Source organism: Astatotilapia calliptera, chromosome 16, assembly GCF_900246225.1.
Source record: "Astatotilapia calliptera chromosome 16, fAstCal1.2, whole genome shotgun sequence".
Classification (NCBI taxonomy): domain Eukaryota; kingdom Metazoa; phylum Chordata; class Actinopteri; order Cichliformes; family Cichlidae; genus Astatotilapia; species Astatotilapia calliptera.
This window is the reverse complement of record NC_039317.1, coordinates 17,452,091-17,472,403: the sequence shown is the minus strand read 5'-3', so window position 1 is coordinate 17,472,403 and position 20,313 is coordinate 17,452,091. Positions and strand designations below refer to the sequence as shown.

General features: G+C 42.3%; 1 protein-coding gene across 1 annotated transcript in view; it reads left to right on the top strand.

Moving 5' to 3' along the window:
• Positions 1 to 20,313, top strand: part of anos1 (anosmin 1) — a 40,777-nt gene that overhangs the window by 10,806 nt on the left and 9,658 nt on the right. The window contains exons 3-7 of the mRNA XM_026144714.1: positions 10,410 to 10,472; positions 10,771 to 10,993; positions 16,420 to 16,604; positions 16,917 to 17,046; positions 19,083 to 19,288. Of these exons, the coding sequence (XP_026000499.1) occupies positions 10,410 to 10,472; positions 10,771 to 10,993; positions 16,420 to 16,604; positions 16,917 to 17,046; positions 19,083 to 19,288 (807 nt within the window). The remainder of the gene's footprint in view (positions 1 to 10,409; positions 10,473 to 10,770; positions 10,994 to 16,419; positions 16,605 to 16,916; positions 17,047 to 19,082; positions 19,289 to 20,313) is intronic.

Genomic DNA, 20,313 nt, shown 5'->3' with positions numbered 1-20,313 from the left:
AGAGGTGCTGTAGCAAGAATTAATTCGGTGGTTGTTGTTTGTATTTTCGTTTCCAGACCGATCGTGCCAACAGTCGCCTTGGTGAAAGAAAGATTAGAATTTAAGAATCTTTAAGCTGATGTACTTAGTAGATGGGGGCTTATCAATTTATTCCAGCTGCACTCAAAGCTGCTACATCCCGCAGATAAACCCCACACTGAGTGCTGTGTGTGATGGTTTCAGAACGATTGAAAAGCAGGGCCTCGATGACCGATGTATCTCTTAACCTTCTGACTTGGAGATGACTACTTCAGCAAAGTAGATTATACTTCAGCTTTTCCAGTCTGAACTTGCATCAGAGATGAAGAGAAAGTCAATTTTTTTTTTTTTTGTCTTTTGTTTGCTCTCCACAGCTGTATACTTTATCTTACGTACTCAACATGCCCAGGTTTGCCCTCTGTTTGTGAAGTCTTTGCACTGCTTTTTGAATTGCATGTAAAAGAAAATTCAGTCATCACATCAAGCAAAGAGAATGCATTATATCACTACTTTTTTTTTTTTTTTTTTTTTTTTTTGTCTGCATGTTATTTCTCAATCTGGATGTGTTGCAATTCAAAGATGCCGATAATGCTGAGGGGCTGTTTAGTGAACACTAGAGAGGGCAAGTAGGATTAGTGAATTTAAAGTGTGTCTGAAACTCAAATAAACAACTGGAGATAGTGGTGGAATGTGACTGGAGCATGGGATTAAGACGGCTTTCCTCCCCTCTATGGCATGTTGTGTTTTACATGTTGTTGGCCTACATTGGCACAGAATCTCCAGGTCTGGTCTCATTTGATTTGAGATGAAGCAGGAAGGGATTAAGACTGCTTGAGTGGTCATTTTATGAAACAACCCAGCAGAGCTAATGCCTTTTGACTTGTTTACCATGTCCTCGGTCTACAATGGCAGAAATTCATTTTTCATCCCATGCATGGTAAGCAGGAGTTCACTGTTGCCGCCATAAATCAACCGTGTGAACAGTCTGAATAAATGGCTTTGCCGATGAGGAAGTGTTTTTATCGTGCGATCCCGCTTTCAACTCTGCTTCTATACGTCTGTCATCAACACATTATGCATGATTGTTTGGGTGTAAGTACAGTATATCATGCATTGGGCAGATCTGACATGCTTTTCAGAAAACCGTGGAGAGGGTTTGGCTTTCCCATGCCATGTCACAGCAAAAGCTCATGGCGGCCTCTTTATCACCAATCTGACCCCACATGATGGATACATCCTGTTGAGTCTAATTGTCATGAAATGTAAACTGAGCTCAGAAGTAGGTGATAACTGAAGGTCTGGTTACAGCCACTGTAATTTTGACTCCTGTCACTGCAGAACATAACGTGAGACGCCCGTGGACCCGTAAGAAAAGGAGCCCTTTAAGGGGCAGTGGGGCATTGGTGTGTTTGTGTGTCTGGGTGAAACTTCAGAGTCATTAAGTATTAAGTGAACTCCTATTGCATTCCACAGTAGACAAAGCACAATTCTGGCAAAGCTGTGCGGGCTTTTTTTGCTCATAAATAAGGCAGGCACCTCTGATTGTGGGGTAAATGTATAATTCATGCATTGCCCCCCCTTCCCAACTCCTCCTCTTTTCCTTCTCACTTTCTGCCAAGCTATTGCTATTCAGCTCTTTGTTGTCTGCGCCCTCAACTGCATTTAAATTAATAATTAAAGTGATCCTCAAAGAATGTCTGTGACACCACCTGCTAGCTCACTCAACGTCTCTGAGCCTGGTTTGACAAACAAAATAGAAAGTCTCAAATCGCATAAATTCAGTTTCACCCCACTGGACCTGGAAAACAACATTGTTTTAGTTGGTTGTATTGAAGAGGGAATTATGACACTTTAAATGCTCGCAGAATATGTCCCGCACAAGGCTGAAAAACACACGGACAGTTGGAAAATATGTCATTATTTGTTTAAGAGAAATTTGAAGAAGCCTTTGCAAATCCTAGTCTCAATCACTTAATAGAGTTGTCACATCGTATACTTATGACTGATGGTTTGTTGTGATAGTGGAAAATACCACATTTCCATGTGGTATGGATGCGCCTGAAGATAGATGGAGGAGGGCAGACAGCTACCAGTTTGTTGGAATCATAGATTACCTGGTTTGGAACAAATGAAGTGCAGAAGCACTAAACATGCCATCATTTTTGTCTTTCCTGACTATAGTAATTCTCCAAGGACACTGCTAGCCCTGTGGGTTTCCTGTTAGTTTGCAGAGGTTTATGTAATCGTGGAACAAAACACCTCACAGTAACTGCTACAGCATAGTTTTCTTTCTTTCTTTCTTTCCCCAAAAATAACAGGCCAAAACTTCATATGAATAAAAAAATGCACTTCCATCCCAGCAAATAGCTTTTCTGTTGCCTCCGAAACAATAAAACCAACATAAATCTTACAGCCCTAAATAGAATTAGTGGCATTTACGTAAGCAAGCTCCTGCTTATGGGGGAAAAAGAAAATTGTGAGGCTGTATAGAGTTGCAATCTCACATCTCAAGTCAGCACACTGAATCTTTTTGATCTACACGATCCACCCACTGTCTGCGCAGCACACACCTGTGCTAATTTACGGCGGTGCAGAAATTAAATACGCGATATCTCATGGACTATAAGGTCACATTAGGTTGAGGAAATGGCGTGTCTAGACTTCATAACAGCTCAGGACGAGGATATCTTCTTCCTGATTTACTCGCTGTATTTTTACAGTCGCTTTGAAACATAATGGCACGTCAGAGATATATTGGAAGGCTTTACTAGTGTATTATTTTACAGTCCATCAGATCACAGCTCGTGCGCTTGATGAAATATGTTTTAACCTGGTTAACGTGTAATGTGAATCTCGCTGTTGCTCTCTCTCTGTCTCGCTTACTGTTATTTTTTTAATTTTTATTTTTATAGATTTTGGATTAGACTGAAGCTCATTTTTAAAGCAGTTTAACGGAGGGTCAATGTTAGAGAAAACAGGAAAACCCTTAAGAGTAATGGTCTTTACTGTGAGAAATAGTGATGCTCAGACAGAGTATGCCAAGTCATGCTTGCTGTCATGTAGAGACATTTGAAAATATTTATATGTTAAGATTTTTCTTCTTGGAAAGAGGTTTTGAGGTTTGTTAGCTTCAGCAGGCCACATGTGAACATTTTGAAGCACTATTTTGTAATTTTGAGCAAACTAAAAATCTTTTTGGTTTAGAAGGTTTGGACTAGAACACCAAATACAGTTAACTATGCAGAAATATTATGACACCACAAACACAGTCTAGTTCAGTAACTTACGTTCAGTAACAAACTTCAGTTGCTAAAGTTAAATGTGCATTCCCCGACTGGTTGGCGAGTGCTGGAGGCTTCTGGCTGACACTAGATGAAATCAGTTGCCAAGATCTAGCTGCACCAAAAACCTCCTATTTATCGGTTTTGTCACTAGCAGATTGCAACCAACACCTGTAGTTTGCATGGAAAATGCTAACTTGTCTGCAAATACTGGCCAATATGCTGTGTATATCTCCTGATGTGGTGACACAAACTGTAAATGGAGGATCTTTTCCTGCAAATTGCATGTTTAAAAGGCACGATTCTGTTTCCAGGTTGTGTCGAACTTTTTAAGGTTTCACTTCTGCTCAGCAAGTAGTTTGCAGTCATGTTGTCGTCTTTCATGCAAACTGCGAGTAGCCATTGCAATCTCTCCCTCACCAAAGCAATTCCAAGGAGCTTCTCAGTGCAGCACCACACACCTCTTTACACCTAGTCAGTGCCAGCAGCCTCTGGCAACCAGTTGCCAACCAGTCTGGGAATACATGTTTCCCTAGTGAGTGCTAGTTTCAGGTTGGTTGCTGACCAGTCTCTAGGCCTGTGTGACTGGGACCTTAGCTCAGGTGAAGCCTAGCAGAGAGCTAACGTCTGTAACTATCTGTGTCAACATAGAGCTGTCACTCAGAGTGGCCACTTCCTTAAATGTGAGACTTAGAAATATATTTAAATGGATGAAAAAATCACATAGTTATGTAGGGGGAAATCTGCAACAGAGATTATTTTGTTGTTGTTATTGTTGTACCAGGCTCTAATGCTTTTTATTTCTCCTTTAAAGCTGATCATGTTAAAATGGGAGTCGGTGAGGATTGACTCACTTTTGAAGCCAGCTTCAAGTGGCCGTTTGAAGAACTGCAGGCTTCAGCACTTTTGTGTTGTCTGTATTTTTTAGCGCTGGAGGCTGCCACTCAGCTTCGCCCTTCCTCCAACTTGATTAAAATAGTTTTTTTATAGATCTAGAGAAGAATTTTCAGCCGTATACCAAGATTGTATAAAAAGTAAGAATGTGATCCAAGCTGCATAATGTCACTTGAGGCCTGCTCTTTTTGTCTCTTGATTGACATTTGTTTAATGACTTTTTTTTCCGTATCGGTGCAGTTGCCTTAGAGCTGGCACAAAAAGTGTCAGTTACACTGTGCTTGGTTACAAACACTGCTAGGAAAACACACAAAGATGAACCCAGACAAAAGCTGGAGGCAAGTAAAAGTTCAGTGGCCATGTTTGCATAAGATATCTTACATAATTTAAAAAAAAAGCTAATTCTTTGTCAACACTGCAGTGCGAGTGTCATGTTTTCTCATGTTTCTACTTTGGAGAGATTTTTGGAAAACATTGATGTGAACATTGTGGCTTAGTTCAGATGGATGGCCAAAAATGAGTTTTCGAATTTATCAGGTCTTACCTGGCCCTTAGAGTGAGAGGGAGAGAATGAAAAGCTGAGAAAGAGAATTGAGAGGAGATATAACAATTTAGGAGAATCTGAGCAAGTTGGGGGGGGGGGGGGTGACAGCTGAATAAAAGTGAAATAGAGTGAGTGAAGAGATGGAGTACGTGCCTGTTTCGCTAGAGGAGAGAGCAAACCCAGCAACTTACTCCTGGATGGGTCGATAGATATGAGCCGGGAGCTGCTGGAATAATTGAATACAGTCATTGGGAGTGTGAAAAGCACCAGGGCAGCAAAAAATAGCCATAACTCAATGAGATTGGAGGTGAGATTTACAGTGTGTGTGTGTGATCAACAACAAAGATTCCACCATATCTGAGTCAACCAGAGCAGGTAAAAAAAAAAGCTGTGGCTTCATCCCAAGGAGCAGCAAAGGCACCTTGTAAATATTTGTTGGCAGCACTCAAGCTATGACACTCACCATCAGTGCCTGGATCAATACCTTCATCTCCCAGATGTCATCTCTAAGCTTTTGGGATAGCGGTGGGAAAAAAATCTACAGGGACCCGTGTAATAGCAGGTTGATTGGAGGGAAAGCACAGGTACCCACATAAATTTGTGTCTGCTGAATTTTCATTTACAAAATGACAGAATCAGTCATAGCTGTCTCACACAGCTCCACGTGACTGTACAAATATGTTCGAGCAATATGGGAAAATGTCATCCGCATCAGTTTGAATTATGGCTCCTGTTTTGTGTACACTGTGTATTGTTAAGCCTGGGGCTACCTTGACTGGTAGCAGTTCATGCTTCATTAACTAAAACAATACACTTGTGTGACATTTTCCGTATGCACTTTTCACAGTTTATGTTATTCCAGTCACTCACTTGGGGCAATAAGCATTTTACAATGGGTGGAGATAACCATACGATGACTAAGAAAGGCAGTTCCATGCACAGCAGACCCCCCTCCCTCGCTCTCTCCCTTCCCTCCTCAGTCCCTGTGTCGCCCCCCTCCCAGCCTCGTCTCAGGCATGAAAAAGTGAAGATGGGCTGTGGCATTGGCTGCCATTCAGCCCGACTCTCTCATCGGCCCCACAGAATGCCTTTCAGGGTCCCCCAGAGTAACAACTGCTGCGTTTTATTACAGCGTGAAATGGGGAGTGAAAGAGCGCTCTGGATGTTCCTACTTAACCATGCAGAATGTGTCACCATTGGGCAGGAAGATAAGAGGACAAAGGGGAAATCAGCCGCCCAAATGCTTTTGTTAAGGCTAACAGCTCAAGTCCATAGAAACAACCCCATGCTCTTGTTTACATCTCTGAGAAAAGGAAAGCATTTGTGTTTTTTGGGGGGTGAAATTTGTCCTGAAATATGTTAACCTTCCATAGAATAATTACATGCAATTTTTGTGATGCTAAAACAGATGGTAGCTCCGATGCCAGCCTGAGAAATTTGCTCGAGGGAGCCCCGATGCTGGCACCCAGAACCAGCACATACACTACGCCCAGGTCAATTATGTTCTCCACTCTAGTTCAGTGGTGTAGCTTTTCCAGTTTATGTTTCGGAAGTTAAACATGAGCTGCTGGTGGTGCAAGAAATGTAAATGTTTGAGTACTTCAAATCTCCAGAGGATCCACTGATACTCACCGGAAGATCATGCCGTGGTGCTATTCATTTAGGAACTTTTACACAAGTTCTAGATATAGATAGACTGTCCCTACAAACCACAAACCACTGTGATGGCACCCACTCATTTATGATGTCCCCGATTTTAATATTTGCTTGGCACCGCTTTGGTGCTTGGAGTCATAAGCGGCTATTTCTGCATCAGTTAGCATTCATAAACTGTACAAGTGCATCTCAAAGACACAGATACCAGCTAATGAGGGGTGAGTAACATACAAATAGAAAAAAATGTGTTGGATGACCCCCCCCCCCCCCCCCCCCGACACACACACACACACACACACACACACACACACACACACACACACACACACACACACACTAATGTGACCTAGTGTTTTGAAGCATTGCACATGGACTTTGCTTCCAGGATAGAAAATTAAAGCCATAAAGCATTCTATCAGAAGGCCACCAGATGGCGATAGCAATGGTTGCATAAAGACTCTCAATCCTATAGAAGTCTATAGAAATATGGCTTTCTGCCTTTACTTCTGTACGTGCTTTCCTGCTAAATTTATCGGTGTAGTTACTCATTTTGGGGTCATAATGAATAGAAAATGTAATTTATTTTGTAAGTTTTAGTCATATTATTTTTCAAAATGAAGGTAATGTTTGAATCACAACTCACTGGCAAATGAGTGTGCAGTTTGCACGGTTTTAGTTTAGCAAAAAGTGTCTTTGCACCTAATAATGCATACTTTTCAGGATCCAATACAGTTTTCACACAGGGGGAAGTAAGACCACATAATTTTTTTGTATCAGGTGGTGAACATGTTTATTCCTGCATCCAAGTTTGCATTTCTAACCTGGAAGCTGCAACTGATTGCTTTTTTTTTATTTATTTATTTTTTTTTTAACATTGGCGTCATTTTCCAGCCCTAGACATTTCCATTTGTTAGTTGAGTTGGGATTTTTTGTTTGCTATATTTAATATTTAGTTTAAGAATGCCCATTGACTAAAGGTCAGCAAAACAACATTTTTAAAAATCAATGCATTTAAAAATGAAGCTACTTTCATTTTTCTTATTCACAAAAGGTCACCATAGCCAGTAGCTCTAGAGGATTGATTTGGCAGACTTTTACACTGGACACCCTTTCTGAAGCAACCCTAAAAGCAATTGTGTCTCCTTCTGGGCTTTTAACTGGGGCTCTGGTGCTTGTTAGTCGAATGTAGAAAAACAGAAGAACTGTTTCAATAAGGTGAGTGTGTGTGTACCAGCCTGGGATGGGGTGGAGGTGGCACACCCTTAAGAAATTACACAAGAGTTTATAGAAAATAAGTCTTGGCCCATCCAAAGGATTAGTCTGGCATCATCAGTAACATGGTTTAGATTGAGCACCAAACTGTGTAAATAGGAATCAGGTCTTTGATTGATGAGCGCACCTTTGTAATTATATCCAGGCATCCTATTTGCTTTGGCAAGACATCTGTCGTCGGTCCTCATCTTCCCTCCTTAAATGTCAGGTTGGGAGGTGTGGCTGTGGAGAAATGCTGACAGACTGTCAGTTTTCAGCACACCTGCAGGGAGCCCTGCCTCAACACAGATGCTTATCTTTGTGTCGTTTATGATGCAGCCACTTGTACAGCAAAAACAAGTTCCCGATAGAACTGTGCAGCTTTTTGCTAGTTAAGAACTTTTGCCCCGAAGAGTTACATTTAAAAAAAAAAAGGAAAGAAAAAAGACTGTGAGGGTGAGACAACACTAAACCCACAGCCAGCATTCTGATCTGTGTTGCAATATCCACGGTACACAATGTGCTGTGTTAATTCATGCTGCTTGGCATGCTGCTCTGAGCATCTCGGGGTAACGATGATTCTATTTTCACTCAGTGTAGTTGTGATTGTGGTGAACCAGAGAGGGTTTCATCCTCAAGAAAAGTCAATGGAATGCATTCTGGCCATGCACACAAGATCGTTCAGTGAGTAAAATGAGCTTGATCCCCAGGCTTATGTGTGTATGTTCAGTGATTTGTAGAAGGGATTTTGGGGGCTTTAACATGTGCGTCTACTGGCAGAATATCCTTTAGACACCGGTGAAGCACACAGTTATTGCCTCAACACCTCATTGGTGCAGCGTGGGGCTCGTATATGAGCCTGGGATGCTGAGGTTTGCTGCTGCTGCGCCACAGCCTCTGCTCCCGCAGGACACAATTGAGAACAGAATTAATGATATAAGGTCACCATATTATGAATAGCAGATGATTTTAAAACGGCATAGAATGAGGCATGACTTGGACAGCGCAGCTAAGCTCGTATGTCATCTTAAGTCTCCGAGGTGTTACAGCGGTTTCACCTGATCAGCTCTGTAGAAACCACATTAGTTTCTCTTGGAGCTCTCTGCTGTCATAACCCGACAGGGTGTCCAATTTTTTCCTCTTGGCACTTTATATTTTATATTGCTGGAGTGATATCTATATTGCTATGAAGTAATTAAGAAAATACCTTCCCTCCCAGCCTTCTCCTCCCCTGGGAAATGGCCTGTTTAGCACTCAACACACTGTCCACACAGAGGTTGTCAGCTGCTTGAGACAGGGTTGGGTAAAGGAGAGACCCGGCAGAGAAGCAGAGTGCTGGCAGACGTGCGCACGGTCCTGATTGCAGCTTGCTCCTCCAGAAGCAAGGTTTATGTTTCATCATGCGCCCATCCACCACACTCCATAAAAAGCAAATAAACTGTTCTCTGGCAATGGCATAATAATGACAGAGCCGGCTAATGAGTGAATTAAAGAGTAATAACTAAAACTCTGGCTCCCAGCCTGAGATGAAAAAATTCTTACCTCAGCTCCAGTGTTTAATGCAGTCACTACAGTAGGTGCCCTGATTTAATCATTCTATGTGCCTTACTCTTTGTGTTCTTCTCATAATCTGTATCCAGGGGTCTCCTTTTCTAACAGAAAGTGGACTTTTGCTAATGGCAGGTATCCATGTTATATTTGCCTCTATTACTTGCCGGCATATTGAACTGTCCTGGATGATGAATGTAGGAGAAAGCGTTGAAAATGTACTGTTGTGCCTACTTTAGCTGCACTGTAGCTGGTGAAGGAGTCTAAATTAAACAGGGTTGAATGAGTGGCTTTGGCAGGTCGTTGGTGTGGTTTGGGCTGCTCCCAGTGCAGTACAGAAGCAGCCTGGCAGCGGTTTGACTGAGCTCGCTCTTCTTTTTCACACCAGCTCTCAGCGGCCAGGAGCAAGAGCACATAAGACCCTAGCTTTTCTCAAACCCAATCCGAACACATTCCTTTTTCTGCAGCGGGATCTGCCTGATTCTATCGGACACGCATGGACCTTTTTGTTATATTACATTCACCTTTATTGAATTTGATTCGTTCGGGGTGAGCAGCTGAGTATAAAAGAAAAAAGGAGTATGGACTGGAATCCTGAACTTTAATTTTAAACGTTATCTTCCCAAATTATGTTTGGCAAAACGACTTAGAGCTACACTTTACGCTGAAGTTTTTCTTTTATCCCGCGCCGATTTCGAGCATTCAGTAAATTTGTTCCGCATGTTAAAAAAGGGAATCCCAGGAACATTAAACCAAGTGTATCATTTATTAAATGCTCTCTGTTCAGCATGGTAACAAGTAGGGAGCTTAGTGCCAGTGCCAAAGTGTATCAAGCCCAGACATGTACAGGGGAAGTGGCAGGACGAGAAGGAGGCGTAGACAGCATGGGAGGCTACTAGTGTTAAGGCGTGAAGAGAGAATCTGTCAAGGCCTACACCAAGCAAAACCCAAGCAAGAGCAGAGTTTTTAAGAGACAGCCTGCACCTGACAGACAAACTTTCTCCCATATCTGCTTTTGTAGAGGACTGTTTGCGCCCTTTGATGGTTTGGCCATTATCCGTAGCAAAAAGTGGTGTGTTTGGTTGCTGCAAAGGTGGTAGGGGAAGTGCCTAAGCGAGGTGCCTGTCAGCCCACCACAAGTAGGCACCATCTCCATAGCACTAACACTTTGATGTGGCTGGTTCTTTGAAGAACTGACACCCTTCTCCTTTTCACAGTGCCTGGAGCCCTGCAAGGAATCCTGGGACCTGAAGGAAAACCAGTGCCAAGATTTATGTGAGGTATGTCACTGCCACAAATGCTGCGGTTGCATCAGATTTTGAGCTTTTGAGGGGGTTTTTTTCAGGCCCAGTGGGAAGATTTAGTAAGAGGAAAGTTTGAAAAGGGGTGTGAAGCAACTGGTTTTGCACTGTAATGACACCCTCTGTGAGCCTAAGCTGTTTAATGTACTCGCCGCTCCAGTGAGTCATGAGCAGAAATGTAAACAGGAGAATCACTGTTAGCTCACAGCCCTGCCTTAAAAAAGTAGTCTGACTTATATATTTTTTTCTCCCCTTCTCCTTCCCTCTTCTTCCTCAGCCCCTCTTTCCCAAGAAACACTACGAGTGTCTCACTAGCTGCGAGTTCCTAAAGTCTGTGGAGGGAGTGAAGCAGGGTGACTGCCCTGCCCCGGAGAAGGCCAGCGGCTTCGCAGCTGCCTGTGTGGAGAGCTGCGAGGAGGATGGAGAGTGTTCAGCTGTCAAAAAGTGCTGCTCCAATGGCTGTGGCCACACCTGCCAGCTGCCAAAGAATCTCTACAAAGGTGATGCTGAAGGCAGATAAAATCAAACATTATTTTATCGTATTCTGCAACAGTACATCGCCGTGTAAATCCTTAAGAAGTCATATATGGTTCATTTGGCAGCCCCTGGTTGTTTAATGAATACAACAGCAAACACTCCTTGAGCTGCTGCTTTGTTAAACCTCTAACCGGGGTGTCGGTTTACAGTAAAAGCAGCCATTTCGAAACAAGTCATTTTGTTTGACCTGGCTTCGTCCCGGCCACGACACAAGCAGTTTTCCAACCACAGCAAGGCACATTAAACGTTTTTTACCTTTCCGAGGAGCCGGGGCGGCACAGCGTGTTGCTTCTAAGTGCCGCTGCTTCCTGTTCCATTACCGAAATATTTAACAAGATTTACCAAGGAGAAGACGTGTCTTTGTATATTTTTGGTAACTAATACAGGTGACAAATGCACTGCGTTTCCTGTGACGGCTTCACGTTTAAAGCCTGCTGTCTTTTCCCATGCTTCAAATGTGAAGCACCACTGGTGGGAGAGTAAAGTGTAATCAAAGACGCTGTTATCGTTCAGACAAAACCAAATCAGTCAAGCCTGATTAAATGTAGAGCATCGCTGGAATAACTAGACCTCCCACCAACAATCAAAGCGACTGCATCAGAGAAATCATTCCTGAATGTAAATAAACTGACAGCCTAATGCTGACAAATGTTGTCCACAGATATAAACAAGGTTTGTCAGAAATGGCAGTCTTAAGGATCGTAACTTCCACATTCCTAAATTGCCGCATTAATAGCAGTTTATAATAAGTCAGAACACAAGTATTAAAAGGTTACATACTGTGTATTGTAAACAACTCTGTCTGTGATTTCCTTATATATCAGCACCTTTATTTGCTTGTTTCAGGCTTGCAATTAACTGCGGTTCTGACTACACACATTAAACTCTAGACATCCAAGTCCCCAATTTAGTTTCCTTTTAAGTGGTATTTTGTATCAGCTTGTTCCAGCTGCTCGTTGAAGCCATGTCATGCTCACATTGAATTAAACATCGCACCTAAGACTTAATGTTTTTCTGTTCCATTTCAACTGATTAATTCTTTTCCAGATGTCTTGTGTACATTTTTATAAATATCTCTGTAAAATCCAGTGAATTTGAAAGCTGTTTGATTGCGCAGCATTGGTTTAATTAGTTGCCGGCAGAACATTTGAGATCAATGAACAGAGAGAGGGAAACGTTTAGATAAAATGCTCATTTAAAATGCTCTGTGACAAATGAGAAAGCTCTAAAAATAGTTATTTAATAAACATCGTTCTTTATTTAATACTTAATTATTGACAGGGTAATAGTCAGCAAGGTTGACAGACCTTAAGGGACATTGTCTAAACATCAGGTTGTAAGCACAGATTAGCTAACTGTCAGTCACTTGGCACACAGTACTATGGAAATGCTCGAGCTATCCCTCATTTCTTTCTATTTTGCTACAAAAATGTGAAATAAATGCAACGATTTCTTGAAACTTGCAAACTTGAATGGAATTAGAATATATTAGGCAAAAGCAAATTTTGTTTAATTCTAACAAGCTTGAAGGTGCATATATGAAAAAATTCAAATTTGGATTCAAAACTCCATAAAACCTGTTGCTACAGGTTTTATGGAGTTTCCAGCTCAGTTCTTGTATAATCTGGCATACCTCAGCCTCTTCTCCCTGTTTCTCTTCCTTAAGAATGGCTTCTTGACATCTCTCAGGTCCCGATTTTTAAAAAGTTTCAGATATTATTCACCTGCTTTAGATAGCGTTTGTTATTATCATTATTATTATTAATCGATTTTTTTAGGCCTATTTGCACCTCCATGTGTCCTGTTTGTTTCAAGGACACACTCCACACCATGATGGGAGAATCACCTTTTTGTGTCTGTCAAATTGTGATTTTTGTAGATTCGACTAAAGAAGGAAAAAAAGTGTTTTTGTGACAGTCTGCTAGTAACAAAGACACAACACTAGTTCTTCCCTTGAGTTAGTGGCCTTTTTAAATAATGGAATCATTCATAGCCACAAACAAACTGTAAATATGGAATGGAGAAAAACTTTGCAAGAAGTATTGCAAGAAAGTCTCCTTGGAAGCAAAATATAAAGAAATGAGAAGTGGCTCAAAACTTTTGCACAGTGCCGTCTTTATTTATTTAATTATTTATAAGAATTGCTGAGTATGGCTTATAAGAAGGACTAGATTACATAACACGGTTCGTCAGCCTAATCTTGCATACGCTGCTTTTCGACTTTTCCTGTTCGTTATGTGGAGTCTCGTATCTGGTACCGGTTCAATGCAGCCGTCGTGTTTTTTAATATGATTAACTGCTTCAGGTTGCATAATTTTCATAAATACCGTTGAACCAATTAATCCCTGCCTGTTAAACATTATTGTAAATCTCAGTGACGCAAACACAGATAATCTTGCAGGGTTTTTGACAATTGCAGTAAGAACCTGAAAATCTTTATTTCATCTCTTTGCATTGTGCTTCACCCACACATCCCTCATGCCATTTCAGCTGTAAATGGGAATGGATATTCAGCATTGAATTTGCAGGATAAGCTTGAGGGTTTCATAGACACAGATGTACCCAAGAATCTTTGCTCCAGTAAAATGGTTTAATAGTGCTGCCCAAGGCGACTTGATGTACCGCGGGTGCTGAGTCGTTATGTGAGAGAACCCAGGGCCCTTGAACTCAGAAGATTGGAGCTGGAACTGCATTATATACGCTGTCAGCACACAATTGCTGGCACCCTGAGGCCATAACAAAGTTCAGGAGATGAAGCGGTGGTAGGAGAGTCTAAATTAAGCTGAACCGCTCCACTGATAGACCGTAGTGCATGCTTTGAATCACACTTTAAGCATGGTTTACTGTGTAGCACACTTACTATTGCATGGCAGGAGCATGTGATATGTCAGTTTGAGCTTGTGCACACAGTAGAACATGGAAGCATTTATATTTGATTTGATCTTGAGGGACGTCATGGTGGATGTCATGCACTAAAAGGTGTACAGCACCCTAATCTGGGAAAGATGAAAGCTGGCGTGACCTTGAGAATTTCTGTACACTGACCGAGTCAATGAAAACCATTCACGGCACGGCGAGACCTTCATATCGAGCAGCCTTCCCGCTGATTTAGCCCAAACACTGAGCTCATGATGGGTCGCCTTCAGCGCTGCATTTACACTGAATTACACCAAGTATTCTGGTGAAAGTCTGGATGGAATTCCTGTCCCGGTCCTCAGTGTTAAAGGTCTAATTAGATGCTCATGCCTTCAAGAGTGTAATTGTTTCTGTGTGTGCGCAAGTGTGCATGCAGTCTTCACCATGATGAGCCTTGATGCTGGAAGCCATTAGCAAACATAAGCGGGGAGAAATGGAGCGTTTCCCCCCACTGAGATCACTCTCAGATGTGTGTGTTTGTGTGTGTGTTTGTGTTCAGGCTAGGGTCCCCAGTTAATGTCAAAGTCCCTGAGATAGACACCCCCCCCCCCCCCCCCCCCCAAAAAAAAAAGAAAAAGAAAAGGAAAAAACTTAAGTCTTGAAGACACTGAACCCCCTGAGTTTTTGATGTTTAACAAACTTTCTTCTTCTTCTTCCATTTTTTATTTTTTTGCACCAATAAGTTCCACATCATCCACTGCTCTCCAGCGTTGCCTTAGTTTTATTTGTGGAGAAGTTCCTCATATAAAATATGCAGTGCGTATAGAAATAGAAATAACTAGCTTATTAGACAGTCTCTCCTTTTATACTTCTTTCATTTTCATATTGTTCTCACTAGTTTTTCTCATTCCTGGGAAGAATTGGCTCGACATGCGACACAAGCCTGCACGTTTTGCATGTTTTCTATTTCTGAGACGAAAAAAAAGAAGAGAGAGAGAATGTCAGAATTTAATTAAATGTAGCCATAGTCACGCTGTCACAACAAGTCAGTCAGTCCACAAGCCCCCCTCGCATTACTGTAAATCATTGTGCTACACGGAGTATTTACACTGTTTTCCTCACCCCCTGTAATTAGAGCAGTCATTATGACAGTATGTGCGTGAGTATTGAGAATTATATTCCTGGAGTGTAATTGTTGGCATGATTAAGACATGAATGAACGCTGTACCCTTGATCGTGCTTCAGCAACAGTTGCATCATGATTTGGAGTAAGTGTGTGGCAAGGAGAAGAAAAAGAATGAAGCGTGATTTTTCTATTTATTTATTTATTTTTTTTGGACCAAACCTGTCTCGAAGGTTATCTCACGGAAAAGCATTAATTGTCCTCCTACGTATTGTCAAAGAGACGTGTGTGCGTCTTTGTATTTTCGTGTGTAGCTTTGCGAGCACTTGTGTGACTTTGTGGGAAGATGAGCGAAGACAGAAGGGGAAGAGGAATGCTGCGGTTACCTCGGTGTTGATTATTGCGCAGGAAATATGACACGTTTGTTCGCGCACGCTCTGCTGTGGAGCTGTGAAACCACAGCACAATGACCCCCAGCTGTTAGTATGAAGAAAGCTGTTATCAATGGGACAAAACAAAGTACTGAGTCCTTATGCATGTGACTCAAGGGGTCCTCCTTCCATGATTCTTGCGCATCAGTCACTTTTTCATGCTCTGCAAGGGGGCTGAATAGACATATAAGCTTATCAGATGCTCTGAATGCAAATTGCACTCTTATGTTGTTTACCGACATATTAGCCTTGAGCGTGGAGTGATGCCGATCATAAATGCGAAGCAGCAGTAAGCCGTTCGGCAGCGACAGAGGTCCAACATAATGTTCTGAAGTGCTAGGTGATTTATGGAGAACTGTTGGACGTGTTGGGTCTTCTCCTGTAGTTCCAAACTTGCTTTTCCAATCTCCATCTCATTATCACCGTGCCCGACGCTCAATCAACAACTCACTACGTGTCCAGTGCAATAAATTTACTTGAGAGAGTCAGTCTGACTTGGCAGAATGTTTGGCCGGTCCCGCACTTAATAAATCTCTAATTTATTGCACATGGCCGCACTGACTTTGACTGAAAGGCTGAATGTGAAGTTCAGTGATGCAAATTAACGCTGCATGCATGTGCGCGGATGCTTGTACTGGATTATTTTGCGTCTGCGAGCGAGAGAAAGAGAGCATACCTAAATGCAAACTGCGTGTATCATCACTAAGAAACGCAGCTACTAAAACACAGGAAATCTCCCAATCTGCCACAGTAGAAAGATGACGTTGTTGACCCGCAGCATGTATTTAATCTTTTGCGATGAGATCATGTCTCATTTTGAAATCTGTATCTGTCCAATTCAGAGTCATTCATATTTCCAACCTACATTAGTCAGGAGAGGAAAACAAGACATATCACGTATAATTTCTCCAACAATGTTCCACACAAGTGGTGATATTAATCCTTGTCAGTGTTTCAACATCCTTTCTTGTACTTTTAGGAGTCCCTCTGAAGCCGAGGAAAGAGCTGGTGTTCTTGGAGCACCCGTCCGGTCAGCTGGAGATCCGCTGGTCCTCCAAGTTCAACATATCCGTGGAGCCTGTGCTGTATGTGGTGCAACGCCGCTGGAACTACGGTATTCATCCCAGTGAGGATGATGCCACGGAGTGGCAGACAGTCGCACAGGTAGAAACCGATACACCACACAGATAAAATACTGGAGAATCCCATAAATGCATGAAGTCTGTCGTGCGAGGACTCCTTCTCGTCACATTTGTATCCGAATGAATTTACAGTTTCACGTGTCCCAGCATGCCACAGCTGCGAAACTGCTGCTCTGCACTGCAGCATGCGGTTGCACGTTCCTCACGGTGTCTTTGATAGTTTGGCAATGAGAAACACAGATGAATGATGTGGCAGCACACTCACATGGGGCTGTGACCCTGTGTAAACCCTGACCCCTGTGGTTTGCTCCCCCCACCCCCATCTGTCCCTCAGACTGCAGAGGAACGCATCCAACTGGCTGACATCAGAGCTAGCAGATGGTACCAGTTCAGAGTTGCAGCCGTCAATGTCCACGGGACCCGCGGCTTTACTGCACCCAGCAAACACTTCCGCTCCTCCAGAGGTCTGTGTGTTTATCTGCATATCCAAGTGTCTGTGTGTGTGTGTGGCCTTGCCTTGTGTGTCGGTTCCTTCCCTCTATTTGTTATGTTTGAGACCTTGGAACAGGTGAAGCCTCGGGGAAGTGTTTTAAGCAGGTCTATTTGGTAAATATTCCCTCTGAATGTCAGCTTACAAGCCTTCTGTATTACCGACTGAGACATTTTCGGTTTCGTGTATTGTGTGTCCTAAACACTTCAGTTCCCGCAGCTCCATTAGGCAACAGCAAATTGATTATGACTGAAACATGACTGGTTAAGCCAAACACACATTTATTAAATTTGAATTATAGCTTTAGACTGTTTAAATATGTTTATTTAAAACTAAATTTGGGATTTAAAACCGCTGAATTCTTTCATATACTGCGTTAAACCTGAATTGTAAATAAATGTCTCCCGTCCAAAGTTTCCACACGTTTACCCAGCGAGCTAAACGAAATTCACGCTGATGCCAAGTGGAATTTGAGTAATGAGGAGTGCTTGGGTGCACAGAGCATTCATTTTCTGTATTGCAATGAGATCTTTACTTACATCTTCAAAGCAGGGCTTTCCCCTTTTTACAGTCATATAAAATGTAATAAGTCTGAATTAGTCAGGATGCAGCAGGTTTCAAATGAATGCAAGTGTTGTCTTGCTTCCAGACAAAGTGATGTAACCCAGCCACATTTCAGATCTTTGCCACAGATTAGTGAACTCTGATGGCATCCCGTGTTACTACTGGGACATTTTAAATAGCCGTGTTGTATTGCAGATGGCATTTGTTAAAGTCACGGACAGTTGTTTTGTGGTTCTTCAGGGATTACAGGATTGTGAGTGTAACACTGTGTCTACAGTGCATCTGATTTATATCAGATATTGTTTGTTGGCAAGGCAGCAGGTTTTACGGTTATGCCTTCATTGGCCTTGAGCTAAGTGTCTTTAGATGTATATCGTGAAACATATACAAGGCATAAACTGTTCTCTACTGGAGTACTCGCCATGTTCTGCCAAATCCTAGAAATGGTACAAAGTACAAAACGTATTAGTGTGTTTCCTGGTGTGTTGACCTGTCCTGTCAATCCTTTGTCATGCCGTAGCTCCCCGAGGCATTTTGAAAGGCTTTCAGACCAGGTGGGATTCTGCTGCAGGAATGGAAGCTGACCTCCAATCAGGCCAATCACTGCGAGAATGTTGATAGATTGATGAGAGCTGCCACGGCTTTGATGAAGTCCCGACCATTCTGTCATGCCGCTGTTATTTATATAGTTCGGTCATATCATCTGAATGCAATTTCACACTACTATACTTTGTTAGGGCAATTTGTAAAAGCTGACTGCTTATTTATATTTCATGGCCAGCATCAGCTGGTTTGGAGAACCGATGTGTCCGATTGTGTTTTTTAGAGTGGATTAAATGTGTTTCAGGTGGGAGAGGGCAGGAGAGAGGAAAGCCAACTGGGTTGTGGCATGAATCATTTTCTCATTACAGAAAGACCGTTCCCCTTCTGGTCTGTCATCTGGCATGTAGCCCTGCCTGTCCTCCTGCACCAGGCTGACATCGGCCGACAGCAGTAGGCTGGGTCGCTGCACATACGGACTCATACGGTTCAGATCCAGCTTTACGCTGGACACATGCATATTAGTAGGAGTACTGGCATTCTAAGTGTGGACCGTGCAGCCAGAGTGAGCAGCATGTGTTTGTTAACCCTTGACCTGTACTCTCAGTCCTGCCGAACGCTGTCATAGAAATGACACGACACCTGTCATAACACCTCACGACAGATTGTTAATAGGGGACTAATTACTTTGCACAGTGCCATGCGTGTTCCCCTCCTCAGCTGTGGAGGTGAAAGGTATCTTGGGTTGTAATACTTTTTACCTGAAAAGTGCCTTGGACCAAGATTTGCCATATCCAAGAACTAGAGGTCCAGTTTGTTTCCATCTCTAAGTGTTAACAGATGTATTTAGAATCAACACCAACTCACAGTGTTGTTTCTGTGTCTGCGTTGTTGCTATGTCTTCAGATCCATCTGCCCCTCCCAGCCCGAGCAGTCTGTGTGTCACCAACGTGACTCTGGGCGAGGAAGGCCTGGTGACAGTTCGTCTCAACTGGACTTTGCCAGAGGAGCCCGATATCCCCATACATCACTACAAAGTGTTCTGGAGCTGGACCGTGCCCACCAAGTCCATGGTGCCATCCAAGAAGAAAAGGAGAAAGACCACCAATGGGGTAATCTCCTCACTCTGTCTGAGTGATGTGTTCTTTTTCTTTCTTTCCTTTATCCGGTCTCTAAGACTACGAGGGCTCTTCCAAGATTATTTCAGCATCTTTTCTCCCAGTTTCGGTACAACTCTGTAAATATGCTTGGGCCCGCAGTGGGGGAAAAGATAAACATGGAATCGGAATGATATTTATTTATATGTGTAGGGAAGATCACTTATCCTCAGAGTGATACAATAAGTTCTTGATTGTTTTAATTCCTTACGCTGATGAAAGAACCCTTAAACACAGATTTAAGATTTGAGAGAAAGCACATTTAGTGTGATGGATAGCCTTGTTTAAAGCAATAAATCACAATTTCAAGGTGTGTGTATGTGCTTCTTATATCGATGTTTGTACATTTCATTTTCTGCTGCTCATTATTTGATTGTGTAATGTAGTTATTTTAAAAATCTGTTTTCTTACACATGTTTTAGCTGTTAAATCCAGCTGCATTCAAAATTCTTAACTTATTACTTTCTTTTCAATCATTGCAAAGTATATTTAAGACATTCTTTAATAATGACATGAATAGCATATTTAGAACGAATTGTGCTGATCCTCTTTATTAATGCCTTTGTTATTCTTTGGAGCAGTTTATTTTGCATGCTAGAACATTTTGCTCTCAGCTGTTTGTAGCAGCCAGAAACAAGAGTTTCTTTGGCATCTTTTTAAGCGTAGACATTACACATAAATCACATGACCAAGATCACTGGCTGCTCTCAAAAATGGAGTACTTGTTTGAGCTTTTACACAATATATCCATTAGCATCTGACCTGATATGGTATAGATGTGGCTCAGGAGGATGTCATTAAGAGACTCTGCCAAAAGCTCGGATAGTCCAGACCTGCCTTCATAGAGTCTTCTCCTGAATTAATTTTTGAAATGCATACCAGATGTGCCACAAAGGAGATAGAGGTGGTAGACACCGGACACCTATTGACACATGTACTACTGGTTTCCACTTTGGCACCTCAGGGCTTTGAAAGCAGCC